Below are 27,156 nucleotides of genomic sequence, written 5' to 3' on the forward strand. Positions count from 1 at the left end.
AGATTTTTTATTTAACATAAAATCACAGCAGTAAAGGATAAAATTTTCACATGACAAAATATGTAAATATAAATAATAGATTACAGGCTATGGGAAAACACTTGATATTCTAGTAGTTCTAAAGAATGCTTACAGGTAATTAAAGATAGTTCAATGGAAACTACAGTAAACGGGGAGTTCAAAGTAAAAGAAATGAAAATGATCAGTAAATGCATAAAAATGTATTCAGTATCACTGGGAAATATCTAGTTTTAATTTATATTTCTCATGAGGTTCAATCCCTTATATTAGCAAAAAGTGAATGCAATGTCAAATGTCAACAAGGATATGTATAAATAGATGTTTTATGAAAATTGGTATTGCTATTGTAGAGAGAAATTTGGAACTCTTTAGTGATGATAACTGTATGCCATATCCTGTTCTTACCATGAACAAGAAAGGCAGATGTCCCCTTAACGGTCATGTGTAGTTAGCAGTGACTGGTACACTTCTAAATGTAGGTAAATATACGTCAGCCTGTGTGGCATTGTCCCACACAGCACTGCATTGTGTTCACATTTTAAAATTTTGTCGTCGTCCCCCCCCCCCCCCCCCCCCCCCCGCCCCCTTCCCACTCCTATGTTTCACATGGGCTGGTTTCTCTTGCTATGTCTCCTGGCTTGCTGAACTTTCTCCTACAGTGTCTAATCTTATTTTAATGCTATCCTGTGGATTTCTCATTCAGATAGTTTTCATTTGTAAAGTTTACATTATTTTTTATATTTAACCTTTTATTATTTTGTTCACTTTTTCCTTTTATGAACAATAGCTATTTTTTTAGGTTTTTAAACTCATTAAATTTATTGCGGTGACAATGATTAATACAGTAAGATTATATAGGTTCCAAGTATACATTTCCGTGATACATGATCTGTCTATTGCATTGTGTGCCTACACCCAAAGTCAAATTATATTCTATCACCATATATTTGACCCTCTTTATTCCTTACTGCCCCTTTATCTTCCTTCCTTCCTTCTGGAAACCACCATACTGTTGTCTGTGACTGTCTATGACTTTTTGTTTGTTTTTCTTAATTTGTTCACTTGTTGCTTTCAGTTTTATATCCCACTTATGAGTAAAATCATATATGGTTCTTAACTTTTCCTGCCTGACTTCACTTGGCATCATGAATTCTGAGTTCTATCTATGTTGTCACAAATGGTAATGTTTTATCTTTTCTTATGGCTGAGTAGTATTCCATTGTGTATATGTGCCCCATCTTCTTTATCCAGTCATCTATTGAAGAACACATTGGTTGTTTCCATGTCTTGGTCACTTGTGAATAATGCTGCAGTGAATCTAGGGGTGTATGCAATAGCTGTTTCAAAGTCCTTTCCTGTTAGTAATCTTATCTCTTTTTAGTGATTGAACAGTGGTGGTCTTTTATAGTGGAATATTTCAAGCATTTACAAATGTAGAGAGAAGAATGTAATAAACCTGATGTGTATATATCAACCAGCTTCAACATTTAGTAGTTTCATCTGTACCTCCTACTTTACCACCTCTGATTATTTTAAAGCAAATCACAGGCAACCTTTCATATAAGTATTTCAAGATGAAAACACTCTACTGTTAATCACACTTAAGAAAAAGCAATAGAGCCCTGGCTGGTGTAGCTCAGTGGATTGAATGCAGGCTGTGAACCAACGGGTCACCAGTTCGATTCCCAGTCTAGGGCACATGCCTGGGTTGCGGGCCAGGTCCCCAGTGGGGGTGACATGAGAGGCAACCACACATTGATGTTTCTGTCTCTCTCTTTCTCCCTCCTTTCCTCTCTCTCTAAAAACGTAAATAAAATCTTTTTTTTAAAAAGAGCAATAGCTAACAATAATTAATTTATGTCACTAGATGTCCATCAATATTTGTATTTCCTGATTTGAAGATTTAGATGAACTTCGTAAGGAAACAGCAAAAGTAAAACTTAAACTGAAATGGAAAAAAGGAATTATCACAAAACAGAGAAATTGAATTTGTAATAACAGCAATAGTAAAACCTTTTCTTAAGGAATTGTTGAGACCAGATTTTTAAAATTGGAATGTTTACTGAGATAATTACAGATTCACATGTAGTTTTAAGGAAACATACAGAGTGGTCCTGTGTTCTCCTTACCTAGTTTCTCCCAGTGGTAACATTTTGCAATATTATTGAACAACATAGGATATTGACATTGATACAGTCTCTCAGTCTTAATTCAGATTTCCCCAGTTTAAGTGTGTAGTAGGAGGAAGAGAAGGAGGAGGTTTGGATATTTACCAGTCAGGTCGCGTGGGTCTCCTTTTATCTGGTTAGTTCTTTAGTTCCTTTGTCTCTTGACCTTGGCAGTTTTGAAGATTACTGGCCAGTTAGCATTTCCCTTATTTGGATTTCTGTGATGGCTGCTTATGATTAAATTCAAGTTGTTTGTTTCTGGCAAAAATGTGACACTAATGATGTTGCATACCTCTTTGATGTGTCTCAGATTAGGTGCCTCATGATGTTGTTAACTGGTGATGCTAACTTTGAAGCAAATTAAGATGGTGCCTGTGAGATTTCTTTACTGTAGAGTTAATGTTCTGTTTCTCAACATACCTTTTCCAACTAATTTTAGCATCCATTGATGAGTTTTGACTGATGAGTTTTGAACAGTTATTAGTGTATTTGCTGGTGGTGATTTTGCATTTTTTATTTTTCATCACCTGAAATTCTGTACTTGGCACTGTAGTAAACTTGCTTACTTAGAATTATATGGTGATGAAATTGAAAGAGGCTTTTAAATTATCTTTTGGGGTCAAGCCTGTTGAATAATCATACTGTGTTACTGGAGCAATAGGACTAATTTTTGGAACATTTAAAAGGTTGTTAATTGGCATTCCATTATTCTTTATTGAATTTATGGGGGTGACATTGGTTCACAAAATCATGTAAGTTTCAACTATACAACAACAAAACATCATGTGCACATGTTATGCATGCATTGCCCCAAACAAAGTGTCTGTTTTCCCCAGTTCCACCCCTCGCTTGCCTCTTGGCTATATCACCATGTTGTCTGGGTCCACCTGCTACACGTATGTGTGTGTCTCTCTCTCTCTCTTTTTTTTTTTTTGCTTATTTGTTTAATCCCTTCACCTTCTTTCATCCAGCCCCTCAGACTCCCTCCCTTCTGACAGCTGTCATTCTGTTCCATGTGTCCATACCTCTTAGTATTTTGTTCCAGTTTATCATTAGATTGCACATAAAAGTGAGATCATATGATATGATACTTGTCTTTCTTTGATTGGCTTATTTCACTTAGCTTGATAATCTGCAGCCCCATTCATGCTGTCACAAAAGGGAAGATTTCTTTTTTCTTTTTTGACAACCAAGTAGCATTACATTGTGTAAATGTTCCACAGCTTTTTTATTCACTCACCTATTGATGGAAACTTGGGCTGTTTCCAGCTCTTGGGGCTATTGTAAATAACACTGCAGTGAACATAGAGGTGCATATACGCTTTTGAATTATCATCTTGGGTTTCTTCAGATATATTCCTAGAAGTGGGGTCACTGGGTCTAAAGGCAGTTCTGTTTTTAATTTTTTGGAGGAAACACTATATTGTTTTCCCCAGTAGCTGCACCAGACCTCATTCCCAATAACAGTGCACAAGGGTTCCCTTTTCTCCACATCCTCTATTAATTGGCATTCAGTTAGTCTAGATTACAACAGTGCTACTTAAAGTTGGTCAATGGATTGTTGCTTGTTCATATAAAGCATTCTTAAAATATTTTTGCAGAGACAAATTGTGGAAGTAAACCTTTACTGTAATTTGATTTGTAAACTTTTTTCTGGTGTTTAACAAAAATATAGCTCTGTAACTGCCTTCAGGCATATTCACTGATGTATCTAATGTAGATTTCCTACCTCTGTCTTCAGCTTTGCTTTCAGCTTTGGTATTTTATACATATTAGGGGTCAGCTCAATGTGGAGCCCAGCATAAAAAAGTAATGCCTCTTTTTATGTGAGAAAAACAGAACACTGTGTTCTACATTTTACGTCCTTACCTTCACACAGAGAAGGCACTAATTTTCAGAAGAGCTAAGAGAAGGAAAGGAATGTAAAACTAATCAGGATAATTAGCAGTTATAAAAAGGCAAGTGAACAAAAGATGCGAGAGAAAAGAGAAATTGTGAAGGTGGTTCTGTTTCCTTTAAGTTGGTGGTGTCAGTTTATCTAGATCCTGCTTAGTTTGGTAAATTTCTAGTCGGCAAGGTATACATTAATTATTACTATTGTTATTTTGTCTCATGTAATAGATTATTTTAATTTGATCATTAATTGTTTGTTTTTTTTTTTAGGAATACAGGAGTTTCCAGAGAATATAAAAAATTGTAAAGTTTTAACAATTGTGGAGGCCAGTGTAAACCCTATCTCCAAGTAAGTTCTCTGTTGTCTTATAAGTTACTTTTGGGAAAAACTATGAAACTATGAGTAGTAATAGAATATTACAACTATGAATTAGTAATACAATATTACTTTTTATATTTTCATGAACATTTATTAATGTTAAATCTATATAAAATTGTTTTAGATTAAAATGGAATCTTTAAAATAATCTTTCTAACTCCATATTTTGCAGAGGTAAATTTGACATCCAAACAGATAATAAAAGTGTTTTGTTCCAGGTTGCACTGATAGATAATTTCAGAAATGAGTCTAGAATTCAGGTCTCCTCACTCATTGTTATCGACACAATATAAGAATGTCTTTACCTGCAAATCAAATGTGTTGCACACACAAACTTTTGAAAATAGTAGGATGAATAGTCAACAAGGGAAAACAAGAAAAAAAGGAAAAAACCATCTGGTTGATTCAGGGTGTTCAGTCTTTTGGCGTCTCTGGTCCACACTGAAAGAGGAGGAGTTGTCTTGGGTCACATATTAAATACAGAAACAAATGAAAACTGATGAGCAAAAAAAAAGAGGTTTTAAGTAAATTTATGATTTTTTGTTGAGCTGCGTTCATAGCCGTCCTGGGCCACAGGTTGGACACCACGATGCCATATACCTGTGGTTATATATACTCTTTTATATGGTAATGGCTATAGGCAGAACATTTTCCTGGTACCAAAGCTGTAAATTTTGCAAAAATGGAATGGTGAGGCAAAAGATGAATAGAATGAAACATTGGTTAGTATAGCTAAGTTGGAAGTTAAAACATCCTTTCATGTACTATAATACTGTATTTAATTTTTTTTCTAAACATATCATTTCTTCTCCACTTGCTGTGGAAGATGGAGGAATGTGACATAGGGGAGAAAGAGGAGTGAAAGACAGATTTAACTTACTGCAAGAAAGTTCTGTACTAGATAAAATCCAGGACAAACATGTAATGTTTATGTTTTATCAGAGAGAATAAAAAATCTTATGTGCCCTTAAAATGCCACTTGGCTTTTTATATTCTTTCTTTGTGCTTTATTATGAAATTATACAATCTTTATTTGATTATTTAGGTGATGGATGTTGAAACTGAAAATAATCTTAACCAGTAATTCTAAAATGGGGATGATTTTGCCTTTGAGGTTTACTTAGTAAATTGTGGAGACATTTTTGGTTTTCACAGCCTGTGTTTGTGGGCAGTGCCACTCTACTGGCTCCTAGTGGGTAGAGGCCAGGGTTGCTGTAACTGTCCACCAATGCAGAAGACAGACTTCTCACAACAAAGAATTCTCCAGCCCCAAAAGTCAATACTGTCAAAGTTTAGAGTTCCTTATCTAGTCTTTTGGATTGATGTTAGCTAAGGATAAATTTAAGAATGCCTGCACTTGTCATATTATGTCCTAAATACATTTCTGTATATTGTGGCTCATTCATAGCTGACAATTTTATGCAGATTTTATCTTGAGACAGATACTGCCTCACTGCCTTTTTATAAAGAGATAAAGATACTAACATTGAAACAGGTAACTTATTTATTATAAGCGGCAAACTTCAATTTGAGGATCACTCATAAAAGTAAGGAGGTAACTATTATCTCTTAAGAACATGTGCTGGTTAGACAGATTCTTAGAATTTAATGAGAGACTAAAATTGTGTATGCGAATTTAATTTAAATTCTGGTGTATCTTATATAGGCTTCCTGATGGATTTTCTCAGCTGTTGAACCTAACCCAGCTATATCTGAATGATGCTTTTCTTGAGTTTTTGCCAGCTAATTTTGGCAGGTAAATTATAGTTTCTTCTAAAACCTTTTCTTTTTAGCTCCTGTAAGGTCTATAAAACTACGAAATGCTTTAGTACTTCTATAAATTACAGTTTTATAGGCTCTTCTTCTGTTATTATTTCCAAACATTGTGGTTTTTGGGTTTCTTCAGAACTTATTTTGACTTTGAATGTATTTTTCTAACTAAAGAATAAATGTAAATGTTTAAAAGGAAAAAATACCAAATGAATTGGTTTTTAAAGTATGCAAAAAAATAGAGTTTAAATGGGGGTACTTTCTGTATATTTGAAATAAGTAATGCTTTATTTTTAGCACTTACTACATTTGAAAATGATCTATTTGTTTATCTAGTGTCTTCTCCACTAGAATCAAAATTCTGGAGAAAAGAACATGTGTGTCTGGATTCTACCACATTGCCCCTCCGCCCCCATATCTGAATGTTTCTGTTTATGTTATAGTACCTAAGTACTTTTTTAAGTGAAAAGGTGAATCAAAAAATAAATCAATACTAGGTACCAAATTATTATAGTTTTTAATTAATTGTTAGAGAAACTGCTATCGAACTACGTTAGTTTTCCAGTCATCTTTTTGTCTGAAAATAAAGATAAACATCATGATTTCACTTACATGTGGAAACTTAAAAAAACAAATACACAGAACACAGATTGATTGGTAGTTGCTGTGGGTATATGTGAGGTGTTTGGGGGGTAAATGGGCAAAGGTGTTAAAAGATACAATCCTCCAGTTATAAGTAAGTCATGGGATATTAATGTATAGCATGATAACTATATTAACATTTACCATATTGTATATTTGAAAATTGCAGAGAGTAGATCTTAAAAGTTCTTATGCCAAGATAAATATCTGTGACTATGTGTGGTGAAGGATATTAAGTAGATTTACTGTGGTGACCACTTCACTATATATACAAATATCAAATCATTATGTTGTACACGTAACACTAGTATTACAATGTCAGTTATTCATTAAAGAAAAAAAAGAATTCTGGGCATTGTTGCAGCCCACTGATTATCTTGTGGGAGCTGCATCATCCATGCTTTATATATTTATATACATACATATTTGTACATACACATACATATATATAAAGCTTGTATACTTGTCAGATTCCTGTTCTGTATCTGGCATTTGGACCACTCTACTTTTATTGAACTATATCTGACACATAATGTTATAAATTTAACACATATACAACATGTTGATTTGATGCATTTATACAGTATAATATTATTGCTGTTGTAGCATTATTTAGCAACTCTGTACCACTGAATCTGCTCATTTTCCTCTAAATTTATTGGAAAGTGCGTCACTGCCAGAGGATTTCCATGTCTTCTTGTGCTCCTTTATTGTTTCCTTTCAGAGTTGAACTCTAGAGTTGAATTATTCTTAAATAGCTAATAATTTTGGCAGGTCTTTTCTCAGGCGTGAAGTGCTCTTCCAGGTTTGATATTTAGGGACAGTCATTTTGTGCTTTAAATAAGTCTGGAAGTGTTTATTCTCTCCACACCCCAGTAATTCTGAGGAGCAGAAATAGTCTTTTCTTTCTTTGCATTAATTTGTATAACTGTAATTTTTTAATACAGTATTCTTCATGTTGTAATTACACGATAAATATTGATTGCTTTAAAACTTTAGAGTATGACATTTACTTAGTTACATTTTTTGTCTTTGTTATAGATGCTTGATTTGTTTTCTTCGTTTTGCAGGTTAACTAAACTCCAGATCTTAGAACTTAGAGAAAACCAGTTGAAAATGTTGCCAAAGTAAGTGAAGATGCTGTGTTTTCTAAAATTTAGTCTAGAATTTTTAATTCTTAAGTCCTTAGAGAAATGTTAACTTTTTAATATCTGAAATGTGAGTGTAAATTATTTTAAAAGACTGACATTTGTTATCATTATACTTAAATTAGTGGTATTCAGTATAAAAATTTTTGCATCTGTATTTGGTATTTAATAGTCATTTCAGTCTCTGGAATTCAGTCTTGTGTGACAAAAGTCAAAATAATAATAAGTGTGTAAATCCCACTGGAGTCCCAGACAAAGGTCCCACCCAGTCTGTGTACTCGAGCTCTTACATAGTACTCATTAGAGAGATCCAAAGGGTCTTCATGTGAAGTCTGATAAATATAGTTCTAAGAGCTTGTCTGGTTTTGTAGTCTATTGAAAATTAGAAATGGCATGGTGGGCCCCTACTGGTAAGCTAACATCAAGAAGAGATGGCAGTTCAAGAACAAACAAGATGAAACTAAAACAGATTTGCATAGTTGGAATACACTGTGTAGCCCTGGCTGAGTGGCTCGGTTGGTTGGAGCATCATTGTACACCAAAAGGTTGTTGGTTTGAATCCTGGTCAGGACACATACCTAGGTTGCAGGTTCCACCCATCGTTGGGGCGCATACAGGAGGCAGCTGATTGATGTTTCTCACATGTCTTTCTTCAATAAACATATCTTCGCAAGGATTTAAAAAAGTACACTGTGTAGTCTGTGTTCATTTATTGAAGAAATATGTTAAAACACCCTGAATTCATTTCTACATTTTTTACACTTTAGGCATTGGCAAACTATAGTTGATGGTTAAATCTGGCCCACTGCCTACTTTTGTAATAAATAAAGTTTCATTGGAACCACATTTCATTCATTTATATATTGTCTATGGCTGTTTTTTGCTCTATAGAGGTAGAGTGGAGTATTTGTGACAGAAACTATATGCAAAGACTAAAATATTTCCTATCTGGCCCTTTACAGAAAATTTTGATGACTCCTGTTATAATTTGTTTGTCAAGAGTTAACTGTCACCTCTTCAAAGAAGTATCTCCAGTTCCCCAGGAGTTAGTTCTGTTTACTCATCTTCTGTGGCATCTTGTTTATATCTGTTACAGCATTTACCACACTAGTACATTTTTTTTTTATAATTTCACTCTCTTCTTACCTGACCCACATATATAACATGCACACATGCACTTACATCTCCCCCTGCCCCCCATGACTGTAATCTTTGAGGGCAAAGAGCAAAGTTGTTTTTTGTGTGTGTTTTTTTTTTAATTTACTGATTTTTAGAGAGGGAGGAAAGGGGAGAGAAACATCGATTTGTTGATTCGCTAACTTATGCATTCCATGATTGATTCTTCTGTGTGGCTTGACTGGGGACCAAACCTGAAACCTTGGCATATTTGAACAATGCTGTAACTAACACACCTACCAGGCCAGGACAAGTATATCTAGTTTTGATTCCCAAAAGACATTATATATTAGCTTAATAATTGTTCAGTGCAGGAATTATGACTGGAGTTATTAGTGATAGTTTGTGAATATAAATTAAAGTGGGAATTATGATTTATATTTTTTCATTTTTTTATTGTTCAGTTACAGTTGTCCCATTTGGTATTGGCATTAATGACTTCTTAACACAAAACTTGAATGCTTTCTAAGAGATTTGAATAATAAAGATGTAAATTGTTTATTGAAAAGGACTACAGTTAATAATGTTGTATCTGATCATAAAGAATTCACTTATTTTAACTCCTTAACTTCAAGTTTGCAAATATAATTCCTGCTTTTTTTTAAAGACATGATTAAAACCTTTGAGTCTTCACAGACTATAAAATCACATGCATTTAAGCTGTGTAAGTGAACCTTTTTATGGTCAAAGATTAGAGCAGTGGGAAAGCTGTTGTTGGTATGTAGCTAAGTGAAATTTAATACCATCTTAATACTGGAGGACACGGTAGTAAGACATAAAGGATATGTATTTTTCCTCCTAGGAAGAGAGAAGATAAAAATGAGTTAAATACAAAAGAATTTTAGAAGTAGGAGGAAATTTGAGGGCTATTGTTTCTACTTTCTCCTTGGAGTGGAAAGGAAGATCTTAAATGAAAAGACTTGAAAATGAAATAAAAATGAAATTTTTGAAATGTAGGAATAGGACCAAAGTTGGCAGTATAAAGTATATAACAAGTTAAGATGGAGGTGCTTTTAGGACTTTACACTGTATTTCTTCTTTTGTTGCATATGTATGTCATTTACATTTTCCTGAATCAGTTTTAAAACATAACTTTTTAAGGATGAAGTTTTCTAATGCACTACTTTTCTTTTTCATACCCTCTTTTGTAACTTTCCCTTGTTGATATAGCATTTAACTGCCACATGTGAATTTTATGTTATCTAATCATTATAAGAATATTGAATTAATAAAAATAAGATTGTGTTTTCTTCTTTCAGTCTCCCCCCCCCCCCCACAGCCCTCTTTACTTTTCTAAAATGTCCACCTTATACAGTATTATAGATGTAGGAGTTAAATACCATAGCATCTTTCTTGAGAAAGATCTTGAAAACACCTTTTGCTTTGCTATGAAGCAAACTAGAACTGACTTATAAGATTTCTGGACAAAGACAGATATGAGTAAGGGAAATAGAATTATAGTACCTCATAGTACCTGAGAAAAGACACTCAGTAAATCTAAGTTACATAAAACAGCTTAAGAAAAATTGGGTTTGTGAGATGAATTGGTTTTGTTAGAGTTGATAGAAAGGCATATTTAAAATGTAAGAATTGGGAAAAATTAACTTTATCTAATGTTAGGTCCATAACATACTCACATTGGAAATGTCTCACAATGGAAATGTCTCTTTTTTTCCCACTAAAAATCTAGAGAAACATTTGAGTTTTATTTTACTTACTATTTCTAGTATGTTAAATTTCCAGAGATGATGGAATTACACATGCACATACTTTGTCTTTTATAGAATATTACTGTAACTTTTCTGTGTTTAGATACAGATACCATTGTGCTACAGCTGCCTACAGTAATCAGTACAGTAACATGATTTACAGGCTGTTGCCTAGGAACAATAGGCTGTACTACATAGCTTAGGTGTGTACTAGGCTGAACCATCTCTGTTTGCATAAGAATACTCTATGATGTTCACGCAACAATGGAATCACCTAACAATGCGTTTCTTGGAACGCGTCCCCATTATTAAGTGAGGCATAACTGTATGATGATTTCTTTTCTTAGAAAATTATTTTTGTTTTGTCACCATGTAAAAGCCTATACAAGATACATTACATAAGAATGTTTTACACTATTAATTTGACAGCTTCTATTAATTGATGTTTTTGTATACTTAATTCTTTATTAATCCATTGTACACAGAACCATGAATAGACTGACCCAGCTGGAAAGATTGGATTTGGGAAGTAATGAATTCACAGAAGTGGTAAGTTCTCACCAATCTCCCTGTCCATAGTCTTATATTTCTTCAAGAACCAAATGTGAAAATTAATGTATTCTCTGCATTTTTAAGTATAAAATTAGGGAAAGACATACATACATTTTTGAGAGACAAGATACGGAAATTCTTAACAGGGAAAGTTAACCAGATAGAAACATTTGACAAGAGTAAGGATAAAATGTAAAATTAATGAGAAACCCATGGAAAAAGGTAACCAAAAGTTTTTAGGCATAGGGAGTAGAAAGTGAGAGATTATAAAGGGAAAACAATGTTTCATCAGATTATAATGCAACAGGAAAAGTACTACTTTCTGATCAAAAATAACTTTCAGGGGTATTGCTTAGGAATTTATTTAATGATAAAACACTTTTGTATAATACTTTTATTTAGTAGTTAAAGGGAAAAACATATTGAGTGGAAACAACTATTATTTTTGAGCTGGCAGTGAGATCTCTGGATTATGCTTTTATTTTGTATGCACAGTGTGCTGTGATGCTGAATGAAAAAGGAAAGGAGTATGTAAGCCGTTTTTGGGCTTTAGTAATTTCTCCAAGAGGCTAAGCTAGATATATTTTTAAAGAAGAATGTATTAACCTGAGTATCATCATTAACATTTTTATAGTATGTTTTCAAGTTCATTTTTTTAATTGTGGTAAATTTCAAATGATGGTCTTAAGAACCAGAATTTTTCAGTACTTTCAGCTGTGTGATTGCCCTGTGGGTAATGTATTGTACTTTTGTTCACTAAATGCAGTCAGCTTTTCAGCTGGAGTCACTGGAAGAGCATGGTTTTGAGTACCTTATCTTTTATATAAAATACTTTTTCATATTCTTTATTATATTTTAATTTAAGGTGGTTTCTGCTTAGCTTTATTGTGTGCTGTGTGAGGCTTTACTACTTGTGAAAAAATACATATTCTGTGCTTCCTAAATTATCTAGCTATTGTATTCTGTCTCTATGTGTTCTGTTTGAAAATTCTTAATGTTAATTTTGAGAATCAGAACAGCACTGAAAATCAGTAGTGTCTGTACCATTTTAGTGTTTCAATATTACCCATTATAAGAACCATAGTATTAGAACTATAACAGGTAAAGCAGAAAAGGAAATTTCTTTTAATCCATGTTGTACCTAGAATTTTTATCTGTATTTATATGTTAAAAATCTGAATGCCATGCACTTCATGTATTATTTGTGTTATTATGGTGATTAGACATGGTGGCACTCCATGCCATCACACTGTCATTGATTGCACACAGGTTTGTGGGGGTAACAGAATTATCTTTGAAGGTTGAATCAGAAAAGCCTCCAAGGGTGAATGCCCAAGATCATATTTTGCCTAAATACCAAGGTCCACTGCAACTCTTTGATTGATTATTTTTGGTCCTCAGCATCATATTATAAACAGTATTTTACCATGTAATTGCTGCAAATTTAAAATAACTGAATTAGTTTATCGTGTTTATGGCGTGGTTACTTACCTTTTCTTTATTATTGGACATTTAAGAAGTATGTTGCCCTATTTCTTCTTTTCTTTCCTCTTTTTCTTGAAAGCGTGTTACAGATAATTGAGAGTATCTTTTCATTCTTGAAAGCAGCAGCCCTTATTTTTTTCTTTATTAATTGTATAAATACTTGAACCTATTATGTAATGAAAAGCTTAAATGAATTTTTTGTAACCTGTTAGGAAATGTCTATCTTTGCATTCTTTAGTAATAGTACTCTAACTAAAATATAGTGAAAAGGCTTGACGCTTTTTTCCTTCATTTTTTTTTTAAACAAAGTTATCACCCTGACTGATGTGGCTCAATTAGTTGGGTGTCATCCCACAAAGTAATAGGTTGCTAGTTCGATTCCCAGTCAGGGCACATGCCTGGGTTGCAGGTTCAGTCCCCAGTCCAGGTGCATGTGAGAGGCAATTGATTGATGTTTCTCTCCCTGTCTTTGTCCCTCCCTTCTCTTCTCCCTAAAAATAAATAAGTAAAAATTTTTCAGAAAAAAACTAAAAGTTACTAGAAATTTCCAGGGGCTTTTTAGCACATAAAGACATTCAAGTAAATAATTAGATTTGCCTCTTTTTCCTAATCCAAACAGCCTGAAGTACTTGAGCAACTAAATGGATTGAAAGAATTTTGGATGGATGGTAATAGACTGACTTTTATTCCAGGTGTAAGTATATCAAATTTCAAATGGCTTTACTTAATTGCTCTGCATCTTTGCATTTTTATGTATTGTACTTTTTCAAATTACTTGTTCTTAACAGAATTAAACAATTATAAAAATTATATATTTTTACTGTCAACACATGCTTGATTAAAATCAGAAAAATTTCCATAATAAACTTTCGTAAAATACTTTTTTTAATACCATGGATTATGTGTGTGTCCTTGCCCATGGAATTGTTCGGCTGGGATATTTTCCATGTCTTACCAACTGACATTTTGTTTGCTCCCATACTCTAAAGTATAAGAATCCATGCACCTTATTTCTTGGACTGTAAGATGCACCTCCACATTTTGGAAGAATAATGGTTGTTCACGTTGCTGTTGAGTTCTGTTTACACTTACATTAGTGAAATATTATGATATTTATGTTATTAAATATTTTACCACAATTTTTGCTTCAAAACTTTTTTTCCTGTTTTCCTCTAAAACCTAGGTGCGTCTTATGGTCTGAAAGATATGGGTATTTGCTCTCCCTAGCCAAAGATGGACAGCTGAGTTCCCAAAGAAAAGTATATGTCCTTTGTCACTCTACTGAGGTTAAATTAGTAGGAGCTCTTCCTTTAATTACCGAATACATTACTAATGGTATTCTTAAAAAATTGATGAGTTTTCTATCTCTCATAAAACTTTTAATTACAAGTTATAACTTGGCATTTAGGTGTATTACCTAAATATTTTACAAATTACTTATGGTTGATAGAGTCATTAGATTTTCCTTTTTTTTTTTACTTACAGTTTATTGGTAGTTTGAAACAGCTCACATATTTGGATTTTTCTAAAAATAATATTGAAATGGTTGAAGAAGGAATTTCAGCATGTGAAAACCTTCAGGACCTCATATTATCAAGCAATTCACTTCAACAACTGCCTGAGACTATTGGTTTGTATTACTTTCTAATTCGTGTAATTAATTTTTAGTAATGTAAAAGATGAGAAATTAGGTTTTTGCCATTGCTTGATTTGTTGACATAGTTTTACTACATTACTGCTGAAGTCACAAATCTTTAAGGTTGATCAAAGTAAATTTTTATTTTTTAAAATATATTTTATTGATTATGCTATTACAGTTGTTTCAGTTTTTTCTTCCTTGTCCCCATCTACTTGGTACACCCCTTCCCTCCAGCAATCCCTTCCCTTAGTTCCCTTAGTTCTTGTCCATGGGTCCTGCATGTAAGTTCTTTGGCTTCTCCATTTCCTATGCTATTTTTAAAGACCATTTCATGTTTCATTTTTAAAGTGTTTTATTTATTTATTTTTAGAGAGGGGAAAGGAGGAAGAGAGGGAGAGAAGCATCAATGTGTGGTAGCCTCTTATGCGCCCCCTCACTGGGGACCGGGCCTGGCAGGCAACTCAGGCATGTGCCCTGACTGGAAATCAAACTGGTGACCCTTTGGTTCCCAGGCTGGCACTCAGTCTGCTGAGCCACACCAGCCAGGGTTCCTATGCTGTTCTTAACTTCCCCATGTTTGTTTTTTTCCTGCCAATTATGCTTCTTAATCCCTGCACCATTTCCCTATTCACCTCCTCCCTTCTCCCAGCTGATAACTCTGCAAATGATCTCCATATCTGATTTTATTTCTGTTCTGGTTGTTTGCTTAGTTTTTGTTTTTTAGATTCAGTTGTGAATTTGTTGCCTTTTTAATGTTCATGATTTTGATCTTATTTTTCTTAAATAACTCCCTTTTAACATTGCCTGTAATACTGGCTGGGTGGTGATGAACTCCTTTAGCTTTACCTTGTCTGGGAAGCACTTTATCTGCTCTTCCATTCTAAATGATAGCTTTTCTGGATAGAGTAATCTAGGTTGTAGGTTCTTGCTTTTCATCCCTTTGAATATTTCTTGCAGTTCCTACTTGCCTGCAAAGTTTCTTTTGAGAAATCAGTTGACAGTCTTAGGGGAACTCCTTTGTAGGTAATTGTCTGCCTTCCTCTTGCTGCTTTTAAGATTCTCCCTTCATCTTTAACATTTGGCATTTTAATTATGATGTGTCTTGATGTGTTCCTTTTTGGGTCCAACTTGTTTGGGACTCTGTGCTTCCTGGGCTAGTATGTCTGTTTCCCTCACCAGATTAGGAAGTTTTCTTTCATTATTTTTTCAAATAAGTTTTCAATTTCTTGCTCTTCCTCTTCTTCTGGCATCCATATGATTTGGATGTTGGCATGTTTGGAGGTGTCCCAGAGGCTCCTTATACCGTTCTCAATTTTTTGAATTTTTTCCTTTTTGTTCTGGTGAAATGTTTGTCTCTTCCTTCTGTTCCAAAGCATTGATTTGAATCCTACCTTCCCTCCCTTCTCTGTTGGTTTCCTATGGATTATTCTTCATTTCACTTAGTGTGACCTTCATTTCTTCCTTTATTTTTTGGCTGTACTCAAGGACTTCTGAGCATCCTGATAATCAGTGTTTTGAACTCTGCATCTGATAGGTTGGCTATCTCCATTTGGCTTAGTTGTTCTTTTGGGGTTTTGTTCTTTTCTTTCATTTGGGCCATTTTTGTCTGTCTCCTCAATTTAGCAGCTTCTCTGTGTTTATTTCTGTTTATGAAGTAGAGCTGCTTTTACTCCCTTAGTAGTGTGGCATGTGTAGAAAAGGCACCGATAAATTGTGTGGGGCAGAACTTTTGGTAATTTCCAAGGAGGGGTAACCTGCTTCATGCTTTATGGCTGTGTGGGGAGGGCTCTGAGAGGGAACACTGCAGCCACCTGGCTTCTGGTGGTTTGCACAGTGCTCGCCCTATTTGTAGTCACTTCACCCCCCTTCCTGCATGATTCTGGCACCCTTCCAGCTGCTGCCCCAGTGGTGAATCCTAGAGTGGGTGCCTTTGGGTATGGTCAAAGACTGTGCTGGCCCTTTAAGCAGCAAAAATCTGGCAGTTTCTTCTGCCTCTCCAACTCCTGATTTTACAGCCAGAGGTAATGGAGATCTGTCTTCCTGGTGTTGGAACCCTGGGCAGTCCAGTGTGGCTGGGGCTGGGATCATTTTCTCCCAAGGTATCCCTCCCACCCGTCCTGTGCTCTGCCGCTACCTTTCCACACCATGCTGCCTCTCTGTCCATTTCTGTTCATCTCTGCAACTCTGCCCCTCCTACCGGCCTACATGAATGTGTCGTCTTTAAATCCTTGGTTGTCAGACTTCCATGCAGCTCGATTTTCTGACCATTCTGAGTATTATTAGTTTTGAGATCTGGTTGTAATTCTTTCTATGATTGTGCAAGGAGGCAAAGCATGTCTACCTATGCCTCCATCTTGACAGGAAGCCTGAAGTCACAAATCTTACTGAATTTTTTCCTAATTTGATCATACAGTTTACACCTATGTTGAAGATACTGTGTTTTTAAGGAAACATCATTTTTATCACTGTAATAAAATTTAATATTTTTTAAAAAAGAGGTTAGTTTTTCCAAACTTGGTTTAATTCTTTCTTTTCCTTTTTTATTTTATTTTGATCGTAGCCTTTAATCTGATGACTTTTTCAATCTTACTTCATTTTAGACTCTCTGACAAGAAAGAACTGTTTAGCAGATTCTGTGAGAGCATATATTGATTTGTCCAGTTGCTTGTCTCATGATGCATCAAGGGAATTGAATTATTTTGATTAAAGAACTAAAAAGTTAAATCTTGGTATCTTTGTTATATTTAAATATAAAAACCAAGAAAATATTTTTGCGTATTTTTCAGTTGAACCACATAGTTGTTTTAGCTCAGTTTACGTTTTGCAAATTCTGCTAAAATTCATTCAGCATGTTTAATTTTAACTTAAGCTCCATTTTATTATTTTAGTATTTAGTGTATATAGAATAGTTTGTTACACACCTATAAAAACCACCTTCATAGTACCATTTCTTTAATCCATTGATACCACAAGTTTGTATTATATGTTTTTACTGTACCATGGCATTATTTTAAAGAGGAGGACTATTACAGTGAACAAAGCAGATAAAAAGTCCCTACTCGGTTATGACACCTACATTACAGTAGAATTACATAGTTAAATACACACTAATGTTATGAGGTGATATGTAGGTGAAAATGGAAAATACAGGGTAGGGGACTAGAGAGTGATGAGGTTGGTGTGGTGTCTCCAGGTTGATTGGGAAGGTTCTTTATGATTAATGTTAAATGCAATTTGTGCTCACATTGACTGTTGGTTGACTTGCTTCTCCTTTAAGCTGGAAAATTATGTATTATTTCTTCCCTCCATAGGTTCATTGAAGAATGTAACAACTCTTAAAATAGATGAAAATCAATTAATGTATCTACCAGACTCTATAGGAGGGTAAGATTTTTGTGAATTCTTTCAGTTCAGCATGCCATATATATTTTCAGGTAATTGTATAAATAGTATCTAAAGGAGATGTCATAAACATTTAAATAAATGATTATTTCTGGGTACATTTATAATAAAGATAGGCTAATTTTTTATTGGTGAAATTTATCTTAGTGGAGAGAGAGTTTCGTTAGTTTTGTTAAAGTCAAGTTCAAATGTTCCTATATTCTTAAATGTTGGATTATATGTAAGGAATGTTTTTTTAAAATGTATGTTTTCTTTCTTAAAGGTTAGTATCAATAGAAGAACTGGATTGTAGCTTCAATGAAGTTGAAGCTTTGCCTTCATCTATTGGGCAGCTTAGTAATATAAGAACCTTTGCTGCAGATCATAATTACTTACAACAGTTACCCCCAGAGGTACTATAATTTAAATTTCTTTTGAATTTTTATTTTTTATTTTTCTAATTATGTATTATAGCTACCTAGTGTGGTTTTACTTTCTTTCAGAAATAATTATGTAACTAAGTTGATTTTTGGAAGAATTATTAGCTATATTGATTTACAAGAGATTCCTAGATACTTCCTACATGAAAATTAATAATTGAAAAGGGAAAATAAAATTTTCTTTTATAAATGAGAAAAGTATTTTTCATAACCTCTGAAAATATTTTACTTATGTCTGTTAAGTAGTAGGCCACATATCTGATTCCCCAATTTTATGTTTATTTTTCAGATTGGCAGCTGGAAAAATATAACTGTGCTGTTTCTTCATTCCAATAAACTTGAGACACTTCCAGAGGAAATGGGTGATATGCAAAAATTAAAAGTCATTAATTTAAGTGACAATAGGTTTGTAATGCATTCATCAGTTGGTTTATAAAAGGCACTGGATAAAATTCAAGTTTCATTATGTGTGATCGAATATCTAACGCATGTTGTTTTCATATATATTTTATTTTTAAATAGAATTTTTATCTGAAATTATCTAATTGTACCTTATGTTAATTGACATACCGTGGTTGTCACAGTTCGTGTCCTGTTGACCTTAGCTATGGAACCCTTATTCTCTCCTTTATAGCAACTTTATTCAGTTCTTCACCTTAATACTGCTATTGAACAAAGCATCTTTTCATTTAATCTTCTTTGTATTTTTCCAAGTGATTGTGTGATTAGACATCCATCATATAGCTCGGACAGCATGGTCAAGGTGTAGAGCAGATAGATTCCTAGGGTTGATAAGTTGTAACAATGTTTAAGAGAAGAACAGATTGTCCATAATTTTCTCCTGAGGTAAAGATAGAATACAGTAGTCCCCCAATCCACGATTTCACTTTATTCAGTTTCAGTTACCTGTGGTCAATTGTGGTCTGAAATAGTCAGTGGAAAAATTCCAGAAATAAACAATTCGTAAGTTTTAAATTCCACACTGTTCTGAGTAGCGTGATGAAATCTCGTGCCATCTCTCTGTGGGCATGAATCATTCATTTCTCCAGTGTATACACCCGTATATACTACCTGCTCTGTTCACCACTCAGCCCTCTTTTTTTATCAGATCAGCTCTCACCATATCACAATGCTGTGTTCACGTAATCCTTATTTTATTTAATAATGGCCCCAAGTACAAGAATAGTGATGCTGCCAATTCAGATATGCCAAAAAGAAACCATAAAGTGCTTTCTTTTAGGGGAATGGTATATGTGTATTTTGGAGAAAAGTATACATAGGGTTTTGTTACTATCCTTGGCTTCAGGAGAGGGGGTGGAGGGGTTTGGAACTTACCCTCTGTGGATAAGGGAGAGCTACTATACTGATAAAAGAATGTTTCTAGAGAATTTTTACATTTTGCTTTCATAGCATCTTACAGAGTATTCAAAACAATCCTATGAAATAGTATAACATATTCCTGTTTTATAGAGGAGAAAATTAAAACTCAGATTTAAGGTGACTCACATAGAAAAAAATGGGTAGAGTTTTATTGAAACTGAGTTTTCTGACTACATAGGATATTGTGACTGCTCCATTTTATTTAAGAAGAACCACTGCCTTTAAAAAAAATTAAATCCTTTTTTTGGCCCATACTTTGTACCCTAAAACTAGAGCCCTAGGTTCCAACAAATTGCCTTGGCAGATGGGTATGAAAGAGTAGATAAGCATAAAACAGAAGGTAGGCATTTTATTTTAAATAGGATTCTATTCTCATTTATCATCCTCATAAATATTTATATTACTTTGTTTTTATTCATTACATTGTTAAAATATAGTCTTCAGTATGAAAGTGCTGACTCACATGAAATATAGATCAATGCAGTTTTTATAACAAACCATCACTAAGAGTGCTTCTGATAAGTTTGTTCTCTCAAAATCCAAATAAAATATCCAAAGCAATTTTATGAGACATTCTTAATGTGTCTATGTCTTTTCATTAAGGTAGGAATAGTTAATATTTTTTCCTACCCAATAATTTTTTGTGGTTTTTAGATTATTCGTTTTTCCCCTGGCCAAGTTTATTCAGTTGAAGAATTATGTCTTAAAAACTTATTCTTACAAAACTGGATAATATTTTGTTTTATATCTTATTCAAAGACCTATATTGGCTTTTTCCCCCCTGAATTAACTGTCTTTTCCTACTTCCATATGCAATAACATAACATTGTTCAGAAGACCATTAGATTTATTCTCATTTTAATGTTTGTCATTTTAAAGTTTAATTTTTGTTTCTATATCTTCCAACAGATTAAAGAATCTGCCCTTTAGCTTTACAAAGCTACAGCAACTGACTGCAATGTGGCTCTCAGATAATCAGGTGGGCATTCTGGTTCTGTAAACTACTGAGTTCCAAGTGTTGTACAGTTACACATTCTGATTTACATAGGCCCATTTAAGAGCAGTTATACTGGTGAACATATATAAAAACATATTCTACATAAGGAAAATCTTAGAAAATATTTACAGATAATATTTGTAAAATATGTGTAGATTTATAGAAAATAAATCCTGTTGAACTTGTCTAATTCCTTCTAAATCCATTTTTTAAACAAAAAGGTTTTTAGGAAGTCAGACACAATACTCCCTTATTTTTTAGATTTTGTGGTGATTCTTTATGGCATATATCTGTAGAAATTTGATAATTTAAACTATACTTCTAATTAAGTACTTTCACATACCTTAAGGAGGCATTTCTCAGAAATTAAGAGTTATACCTTGGGCTTATCTTTATTTGACAAACATTTATTGAAAGCTTGTAGTAGGCCATGAACTGTTCTGGGAGCTAGATATATTGGTGAAGCAAATAAACCCTTTTTTTACATTCTTATTACGTTTACATTCTCATGGGAGACAGAAACAAGTATCTATGGAATGTTTCAGAGCTACAAAGAAAAATAAAGTTTTATAGGTATTAGAAGAGTAGCAGGGTTGCATATGTAATTTGCTGATATTTGTCATAAATTATTGCTTAGTATTTAATTTTAAGCAATGCCTTACTAAAATAATTTATCTAAAGCTATATTTTCCAAAGTTTTGTAAACACTAATTTCATGAGGCATTTATAAGTTCCGTGGTCACATTTACTTTGGGGACTATATTATGTCCCTTTTTCAGATTATATTAACAACCCTGTTTTGTACTACAGGAAAGAAACCCATTGTCTGTATTTTAGGATTCTCCAGACTTCTTTTTTTTTTTAATATATTTTATTAATTATGCTATTACAGTTGTCCCATTTTTACCCCCTTCACTCTCCTCCACCCTGTACACCCTCTCCCACCCATATCCCCTTCTTTAGTCATGTCTATGTGTCATACTTACAAGTTCTTTAGCTTCTACATTTCCCATACTATTCTTACCCTCCCCCTATCTATTTTCAACCTACAATCTATGCTACTTATTCTCTGTACCTTTTCCCCCTCTCTTCTCCTCCCACTCCCCTGTTGCTAACCCTCCATGTGACCTCCATTTCTGTGGTCCTGTTCCTATTCTAGTTGTTTGCTTAGTTTCTTTTGGTTTTACTTTGATTGTTAATAATTGTGAGTTTGCTGTCCTTTTACTATACATGTTTTTTCTTTATCTTCTTTTCTTAGATAAGTCCCTTTAACATTTCATAAAATAAGGGCTTGGTGATGATGAACTCCTTTAACTTGACCTTATCTGAGAAGCACTTTATCTGCCCTTCCATTCTAAATGAAAGCTTTGGTGGATAGAGTAATCTGGGATATAGGTCCTTGTCTTTCATGACTTGGAATACTTCTTTCCAGGCCCTTCTTGCCTGCAAGGTCTCTTTTGAGAAATCAGCTGACAGTCTGATGGGAACTCCTTTGTAGGTTACTGTCCCCTTATCTCTTGCTGCTTCTAGGATTCTCTTCTTCATTTTTACCTTGGCTAATGTAATTATGATGTGCCTTGGTGTGTTCCTCCTTGGGTCCAACTTCTTTGGGACTCTCTGAGCTTCCTGGACTTCCTGGAAGTCTATTTCCTTTGCCAGAATGGGGAAGTTCTCTTTTATTATTTGTTCAGATAAGTTTTCAATCTGTTGCTCTTCCTCTTCCCCTTCTGGTAGCCCTATAATGTGGATGTTGGAACGTTTAAAGATGTCCTGGAGGTTCCTAAGCTTCTCCTCGTTTTTTTGAATTCTTATTTCTTCATTCTTTTCTGTTTGTTTGTTTGTTTCTTCCTTCTGGTCCACTCTATTGTTTTGAGTACCAGTTTCCTTCCCATCACTATTGGTTCTCCATGCATCTTCCTTCATCTCTTTTATGGTAACCTACATTTTTTATGTAATTTGCACCCCAAATCAACCAATTCTGTGACTTTCCTGATCACCAGTGTTTTGAACTGTGCATCTGATAGGTTAGCTATTTCTTGGTCACTCAAAAGGATGAGTTCTGGGCACTGATTTATTCTTCTGTTGGAGCCATCTCTCTCTCTTTTTTTTTTTTGGTCTGGTCGTACCTGTTACAGTGAGGGGCGGAGCCTTAGGTGTTCACCAGGGCTGGGCACCCCAGTTGCTAGATTGTGATATTGTATGTGGGGGCGGGGGTGGGAGGGCACAATGGCGGCAGCCCCACTCTCCTGGGATCTCACTCCCTTCCCTGGGATCCTGGGCTGCGCGCTCTGCCCTGGTCCACAATCGCAGCCTCTCTGGGTCCGCCAGTTGCCACTTGCTTACTCAGGGTCCACCCACTGCGTGCCCCGATGGCTTACGCGCTCCCAGTTGCCTTAGGCACCCAGCTCTTCCCGCACTCCAAGCACTGGTCCCCACCCCTCCTACCAGTCTGGATGAACGGGTCTATGTCAACTTCTTGGCTGTCCGACTTCCATTCAGATAAATTCTCTGTCAGTTCTGGGTGTTATTCTGCCTCTAAATTGTTGTTGTTCTAATCTTGGTTGTGCGTGGAGATACGGTGTGTCCACTTACGCCTCCATCTGGATTCTCCAGACTTCTTAACTGAGGAAAATCCACCTAATTCTTAACTAAAATCCTAAAAGTCTTAAGTTGATGTTGATCCTCACTTATGGATTAGACTGAAGTATTTACTTGCTCTGTAAATTAGGGAAGGGAATACTAAATGAGGATACCTTTGCTTTAATTGGAACTTGAATGGAAGCCATTACGACATCTCTTAAATATGTCATTTCATATGTATGGTACTTTTATCTATCTGGTCTCTGTTAATTGAATTTGAAACTGATTTGAAGTTTTGCAGCTGGATTTACAAAACATTGCCTGACAAGCTATGAGGAAGGCCATTTAACACAATATTGTAAATGACTGGGTAGGACTAGGCTTCAAGATCAAAGAAAGGGAGCATAACTTGGGGTTGTAAAGACAGGTGTTCAGAGGTGGAGATGCCTGCAATGCCTAATTACTTCTTAGAAGAGTTGCGGGATTTAAACAAAGAAAGGGGAACAGTGTTCTAGTTAGAAGAAATGTCATGAGCCTAAGTACTTGCTGGTGAATCAGTCTAGTACATTCAGTAATTCTACAAGTGGTTCATTGTGACTAGAGCATGACCTGTTAGATGGGAGAATAGAAAATGAGGCCAAAGAGATCAACTGGGACTGAGGTCACAGAGGATTTTGTATGCTGTGCAAAGGAACTTTCATTATATTTCAAGAATGGGAAATAGATTTTTTTTTTGTATGTCAGCTCATAAATTAATGGGTGGCTTCTGAAAGATTGTTTTAAGGATTGTTTTCTGGAGCCATATTCAGGCTCAGTTGAAAATTACTGTGGTTAGAGTGCTATGTAATTCGTTGTCCATACTAGGTTAGGACATTTTCAATAGTGAAAGGAAGCCTTATGATAATTATGTCAGAAAAATGTGTAAAATGGCAATATCCTAGGCCAATTGGGCATTTGGTCATTATAGTCATTGATCAGTTACTCATATATGTCTTTAGTTTAAGAAGAAAGAGTGGTCCTATAGGAGAGGAGGAACCAGTATAACATGAGCAGGTAAATGCTATGAATAGATTGACATTTTAGAAAGTCATTGGGGCTGCTTTATGGAAGGTGGGTTAAGCAGGGGATGAGGCTGAGCATGAAGGCAAAGGAGACCAGTTGAATTTAGAATTTTTGGTGTCATTTGGTGTAATTACATCTCATTAATGACACACACATACAGTATGTGTGTATTTTATAGTAAAAATGAAATTGTATTTTTTAGGTTTTTATGGGGTTTTAGATCAGTGCTTAAAGTTTTATTGTATATATTTAAATTTGTTTTTGTAATCTGCATATTGATACTTTATAGAAAAAATGGTGATTACTTATTCAGAGGAATTGCTGGATGTGTATTTGCTGTAGGATTATTAAAAATTAAACCTTTATTTTCTTTCCCTAGTCCAAACCCCTGATACCTCTTCAAAAAGAGACTGATTCAGAGACCCAGAAAATGGTGCTTACTAACTACATGTTCCCTCAGCAGCCAAGGACTGAGGATGGTAGGTATTTAAGAATCTCTTTTCTTTAAAAACATATTAATAAGTCACAGCAGAGGTGTGAAGTGGATTTTAAGTCTCAAAGACTTTTATTGTTTGAAGGGAATTTGGAGAACTGGTCAGTAAATTTCTCTGAAAATGGGGTAATAAGGCAATATCTCAGGGTTATAAGTGGTGGAATTTAGAGGTATATGCATGTGATATATGTCCTTAAATAATTACTTGAAATTAAATAGCAAACATTTATTATGTGTATCTATATTCTAAATCACATTTATCCAAACGTTGGGAATGTATGTTACGTGTTATGTGATTTGGGATTATTAAATCAGGAAATATTTCATCCACTTCTGTTGTTGGTTGTAGGGTTAATACTACCCTTGGATCTACACACTAGGTAAAGATAATCTGTAGGATCCTGAGTATAAATGTTACTTCTAAGTTCTTAATTAGTTTTTTCAAGAAAGGAGAATATACCCTTCACTATTGGCCACAAATGTTTTTTCAACAAGTATGGTATTAAAGCCTTTTAAATAAGGAGCAAATTGTTTCTGATATATGTTGTAATGGTGTGTGTTAGGTATATTATATGTTTCACTTAAAATATAATTTTATGTATTTTTGTGAAACCAGTGAAAATCTTTATGGATTCAAGTTAATAATAAATTAACTCTTAATCCATATGGACACTGAATAAAACATCTAAATTAAGCATTAGTTTTAATTTTTTAAATATACCATAGACAAGTTAAATAAACTCTTGAGCTTCAGTTTTCTTATCTTGAAATAATGGTAATAGCATCTGTTTTGCAGGGTTTTTGTAAAAAATGAGAAACGCTGGTTATAAAGGACTAGCACTGTGACAAAATCAAATCACCTATTATTTTTATGTTTTAGCAGGTTTAGCACACAGCTTTGAAATACTTAAATAGATTAAAAACTAAAGTTTTATTTCTGCTCCGTAACTAGTGATAATTAGAAAACTCATTTCTCAATGCTATTTCTTGTTCTTTGCAAGAAGAAATAAAAGATATGCTTTAAGTTATTATTTCATGGATATATTTGATGAGATTTATTTTGGTGAAACAGAACTTTAGCTTTTGAATTAAATTAGCTGTTAAGACTTGTGAGATGTCACATGTAAATAGCTTTATTCACTGAAGGATCTGTAATTAAAAGCTTAGAGAATAAGCAAGACTTTATAAGCAAGATTTGTCTTTCATGTATTTAAATCTTCCCCCAATCCATAGTTAGCAATATAATTTGGAAATATATATCTGGAATAAAATATAGTATACTTAATTTTAGATGGTCAGTGTTTAGTTTTTTGCAAGTACTCGAATATTCATCAGAAATTAAGTTCAAAGTTGATATACCAATTCTGGTTTACATATGTACTTGGGCAGAAATTTTATTTTTTAGGTTTTTATGAGGTTTTAAATCAATGCTTAAAGTTTTGATTTAAGGCAGTGTAGGTAGGGAATTATAGTAAATGCTTAGATACATCAATAGTTTGTGTATTTGTTTGCCTTAGTTGCTAGGACACAGGTCTCAATTTTTCACTTTTCTTCTGAAGGTGATTTATGGATAATAGGAAATAATGAGCATCCTGTAAATAGTATCACTATCACCTACATACTGTATTCAAACAATTGTTTGATCAAACAATTGTGGGAACATTGAATGCTAATACAATTGTGAGAAAAGAGAAGGCATGAATTTTTAGTACAGAGCAGAGACTTTAATGTCTTATTGAATGTGTTGGCAAAGTTATAAAGGGCCTTTTGAAAAATTAATCTTTATTGTATTTTTTTCCCATTACCATTTAGTCCCCTTAACTGGGACTTAAAGGGCCATTTAATAAATATTTTAGGCCTTGTAGACCATAAGGTTTCTGATGCTGCCGTGTCAGTGTGAAAGCAGTCACAGACAGTTTGTAAATGAATGAGCACAGGTGTGTTCTAATAAAATTGTATTGATGGACAAATTTAGATTTCATGTAATTTTTGTGTGTCATGAAATACTATTTTTTGTTTTTTTTTCCCTTACCATGAAAAAATTTTTAAACCATGCTTAGATCACAGACTACAAAAACAGGAAGTGGGTCAGACTCAATAGTTTTCTGTGCCCTGTTTTACGGGATGGAAAAAGCAAACTTGGAAAATTCCTTCTTATTCTTTATTTTACTTTTATCATTTCAGAAAAATAAAACTGAAAAATATTAGAAAGCAATCAGTATAGATATTATTCCAAAGAAA

At 34.1% G+C, this 27,156-nt stretch overlaps 1 protein-coding gene across 10 annotated transcripts in view; it reads left to right on the forward strand.

The window, feature by feature from the left end:
• The window catches only part of ERBIN (erbb2 interacting protein), a 117,256-nt gene that overhangs the window by 63,144 nt on the left and 26,956 nt on the right, over positions 1–27,156 (forward strand). For all 10 annotated transcript variants that reach the window (XM_036020346.1, XM_028510176.2, XM_028510181.2 and 7 more), the window contains 11 exons: positions 4,353–4,431; positions 6,128–6,217; positions 7,944–8,000; positions 11,392–11,455; positions 13,563–13,637; positions 14,429–14,573; positions 17,894–17,966; positions 18,247–18,376; positions 18,693–18,808; positions 20,693–20,762; positions 24,802–24,901. In XM_036020346.1, coding sequence (XP_035876239.1) covers positions 4,353–4,431; positions 6,128–6,217; positions 7,944–8,000; positions 11,392–11,455; positions 13,563–13,637; positions 14,429–14,573; positions 17,894–17,966; positions 18,247–18,376; positions 18,693–18,808; positions 20,693–20,762; positions 24,802–24,901 — 999 coding nt within the window. The remainder of the gene's footprint in view (positions 1–4,352; positions 4,432–6,127; positions 6,218–7,943; positions 8,001–11,391; positions 11,456–13,562; positions 13,638–14,428; positions 14,574–17,893; positions 17,967–18,246; positions 18,377–18,692; positions 18,809–20,692; positions 20,763–24,801; positions 24,902–27,156) is intronic.

This window comes from Phyllostomus discolor, chromosome 3 (assembly GCF_004126475.2).
Source record: "Phyllostomus discolor isolate MPI-MPIP mPhyDis1 chromosome 3, mPhyDis1.pri.v3, whole genome shotgun sequence".
NCBI classification, from domain to species: Eukaryota; Metazoa; Chordata; class Mammalia; order Chiroptera; family Phyllostomidae; genus Phyllostomus; species Phyllostomus discolor.